The 4,101-nt window shown below is 33.9% G+C and overlaps 1 protein-coding gene across 1 annotated transcript in view; it reads right to left on the bottom strand.

The window, feature by feature from the left end:
• Positions 1-4,101, bottom strand: part of LOC107657348 (WAS/WASL-interacting protein family member 1-like) — a gene marked incomplete at its 5' end in the record, with an annotated part of 7,128 nt that extends 3,027 nt beyond the window's left edge. Inside the window, 4 exons of the mRNA XM_016445391.1 lie at positions 1-377; positions 1,595-1,732; positions 2,893-3,022; positions 4,051-4,101. Coding sequence (XP_016300877.1) covers positions 1-377; positions 1,595-1,732; positions 2,893-3,022; positions 4,051-4,101 — 696 coding nt within the window. The remainder of the gene's footprint in view (positions 378-1,594; positions 1,733-2,892; positions 3,023-4,050) is intronic.

The following is a 4,101-nucleotide window of genomic DNA, read 5'->3' as shown; positions in this document are numbered from 1 at the left end:
TCTTCCTCCAGTGGGTGGTGGAGGGGGAGGGAAGTCATCTGAGGGCCTGCTTGGGATTGTGGGTAAAGGCGGCCGGGCACTTGCGGGCATTGGGTGTGGAGGGAAGGAAGACTGGGACTCTCTCGGTGGTGGAGGAAGGTTTGGACGTCTGCCCGGCTGGCTGGGGGGTGGAACAGAAGATGAGGAACTTGACGGTCGGCCTCCAGGTAGAGGCGGTGGGCCGCTGGGAGAGCTGTGCTGGGGTGAGCGAAACGAGGGCGGTAGGGGTCCGGCCCTCCCAGGAGAAGGTCGTCCAGCGGTTGGGAGCGGGGGTCTGCTTCCTGCTGCGCTGCTGGATGCTGGGAATCTCCCCGTTGTAGGAGGCATCGGTGGTCTTACTGCTTTAGTGTCATCATAAAACAAAGAACATGAAGAAAAGTTCTAAGTATAGCACATTTCAGTTTTTGTCACAATTCAAACAATATAATGATTCAATTATGATTAGGATTACTATATATGTATAGTATATTAGTATATAGTATAATATAGTATAGTGCAGTATATAGTATAGTCTCATTTTTATTTCATTTAAATAATAAATAGGATTAGAATTGTCATTACAAGTATAGTATAGTATAGTATAGTATAGTAACATTTTGATATAAAATTTGATCTCAATGCATAAAATTATAGTATAGTATAGTATAGTAAACATTTTGATTTCAATTTTTGTCACAATGCAAAAAAAGATTGAAAAATGAAAAATGAAGATTATAATTATTACATTATATAAGTGTAGTAGAGTATCGTATAGTAGGATTAAATTATAAATAAGATTAGAATTATTGCATTATACTGTATAGTATAGTATAGCATAGCATAGCATAGTATAGCATAGCATAGCATAGCATAGCATAGCATAGAATAGAATAGAATAGAATAGAATAGCATAGCATAGCATAGAATAGAATAGTATAGTATAGTATAGTATAGCATAGCACAGCATAGAATAGAATAGAATAGCATAGCATAGAATAGAATAGAATAGCATAGCATAGAATAGAATAGTATAGTATAGTATAGTGTAGCATAGCACAGCATAGAATAGTATAGCATAGCATTGCAGAGCAGAGTATAGTATAGTATAGTAGAGTAGAGTAGAGTAGAGTAGAGTGTAGTATTGCATAGTATAGTATTGTATAGTACAGTATGTATTATGTAAACATTTTGATGTTAGTTTTTTACCCCATTGCACGTATGATTTAATTATAAATACAATTATAATTATTATTAAAGAAATAAGTATAGAATAGTATGTAAGTATGTTGTAAGTATGCAAGTTTTTATTATTGTTTGATTAAAATTTTTGTCAAAATGCAAAAATAATATGATTAAATTATAAATAGCATTATTAGAATTATTAGCAGCAGCTGTAGTAGTAGTAGTAGTAGTGGTAGTTGTAGTTGTAGTTGTTGTTGTAATATTTATCTTATTTAATATTTATTACATTTTTATTTATTTAGTTAGTTAGTTACTTAGTTTTATTTTCACCGCTTTTGTGTAAGGCTTGTGCAATATTAAATCAGCCTAAATATGATTAATTTGAGATGATTACCAGTATTGTCTCTGTTTCCTGATGATCTCAGTCTTGGCATTCCAGCCTGAAACAGCCCGCCTAGTCCACCTGGAGCTCCGCCCCCAAACCCTCCACCTCCTCCTCCTCCACCTCCTCCGCCTCCGCCTCCTTTGGGCTCTGCATTAAATAAAAATATTATCGTTACATATTATGATCACAAAAATGAATTCTTCAAATGTGACCTGTGCTGGCAAAATGAGTCTGAATGCGCACGGGCTAACTTTGAGCTACACGCAAAAAAAATAAATTTTTTTGATTTTAGACAACTTTTTTCACAAAGATGAGTTAATTAAGCCCTTGTCTAGTATTCCCAATGCTCCAAATAGTAATTAAACATCTAAAATTATCTTTATTTGTACATTTTCTGAGATGAGTACCTTTTCTCCGCTCGCTTCTCACGCTGACTGTCATCCAAAGAGTGCGCATAACGGTGCTTCCGACAGCGCACGATCCCGATAAATAGATATTTGCTTTTTTTTGTTTTTTTTTTAGAAATTACAGTATTTAAGTATTCACGCAAACATACAAGTCTTAAGTGAACTTTTGGGGAACTGTTGGGGAAAAACATCTGATGTGTAACATTATATTAGATCTGTTCATTAATGTTAATCTAACAATAAAAGAAAAGAGGGAGTCACTCACTGCTCTTGATTGAACTGCTTTTGTAGTTACAATAATCAATTTATTTGTATTGAACACACTAAGGGATTTTTACATTTGATTATTTGTTTTTCTTACTTGAATGCTTTTGTTTAGATGTAAAATAAAAAGGTAACACATTATTTGTTTCTTTCTTATATTCATTCTGTTTTTTGTTTTTTTTTTGCATCTGTTCTTATTTACAATAACAAAGATAAAATAAAAACAGCTATATTATTATTATTAGACTAATATAGTAATTATTAAGAACTGGAGGAAAAGATGTAATGTTGCTAGGTGATTTTGCTTCGGAACCTTCAGGAAAATTTAACTCGATTTTTCTCAAAATGGACTTTGCAGACTCTATAGACTTCAAACGGGAGAAGCTCAGTCATTTTTTGTCCAATTCCAACAAGTCATACACCATTTTTAAGGTCTTTTAGCGGTGAATGTAAATTAAAAAAATAACTCATTTTTGAAAATGTGGTCATTGTAACTCATTTTGCCAGCACAGGTCACAAATGTCTTTGGCTCTACACTCTTTAAAAAATAAAGGATGTATGCAGACACACACACACACACATACACATACATAAAATATGTTGCAAAATATATTTCAGAAAACAAGGTGAACTCACTGTCCAGCACTGGGGAACTCCGATCATTGGTGACGGCTTTCTTCAGTCGAGCTCCTTTGCTGATATCTGACAGTAAAGCGTTTCTTCCTTGATGCTCAGATCTGCTCAGATTTGGCTTCTCTGTGTTTGCCTAATGATAGTCATTGTAAATTAGACAGGCTCCATAAACCACACACATTGCCATCAACTCAAAATTGCTTTTGAGCCTTGAATACCAAGAACTTTGAACAGAAGTATGGTGTATGCTACATAATTACACATGCTACATGTATGCATTTGTGAGCACATGATTTAAATACAGTGTGTGCATAATTATTATGCAAGCTGATATTCTGGTCATATTCTGGTGTGAAATAACAATAGGTCTACTATATTATACTATGCTATGCTATGCTATGCTATGTTATGCTATATGCTATGCTATGCTATACTATACTACTATAGTAGTCCCAACTACATTTCGCATTTTGCTGTCTAGTGGTCATGATTTATTTTTGCAGTTTCTGTATTGCATTAGTTTTGAATATTTCTCATGGGCATTTCACAATATTTGACTTAAATCTCTCTTTTTTTAAGATTTAGGCATTGCTAATAATTATGCACACCTAAATATTTTTCACTTCCAGCCCTTGTTAACAATTATATATCACTTATAAATTATTAAATACAAAATTAATAGTAGTTATTAAGATTGATGTGGCTTGGAATTGGTAAAATGTGCTTAAGAGAAAAAAGTATGACCAGAATTTCAACTTGCATAATAAAGTTGGTATTTGATTTTGGTTACTTGGTTTCTTGGCATAAAAAGTGTACTCAGCTATTTTCTAGTTATTTGGACAACATCAATAAAGACTCAAAGAGAGTAATTTTAGGTGGCAAAATACAGTATCTTTAACAGTAGCCTTGTCAAATGAAATGGTATAAAAAAACTTTCATTTTCAGGCACAATTTGGACTGTTTCCTGAAAACAAATGAACATCCTGTAGATTCACCAGAACATTTGTTTTATGTAAGATACTATTGTAGCTCATACAAATGAACTAATAACATAATCAGTATCAAAATAACTGTTTTAGATTCAGTATAAATATTTGATACATTTAAGTACTAAGTTAAGCTAATGATCAAAATATGTAGATGTGAACAATGCTGTCATACCAGTGCAAAGGTTGGAGGAGGGCCAGGAGGGGGCGGGGGTGGTGGGCCAGA

This window comes from Sinocyclocheilus anshuiensis, unplaced genomic scaffold (assembly GCF_001515605.1).
Source record: "Sinocyclocheilus anshuiensis isolate Anshui unplaced genomic scaffold, SAMN03320099.WGS_v1.1 scaffold355, whole genome shotgun sequence".
NCBI classification, from domain to species: Eukaryota; Metazoa; Chordata; class Actinopteri; order Cypriniformes; family Cyprinidae; genus Sinocyclocheilus; species Sinocyclocheilus anshuiensis.
Note: the sequence above shows the minus strand (reverse complement) of the source record. Positions and strands in the feature narration are given on the sequence as shown.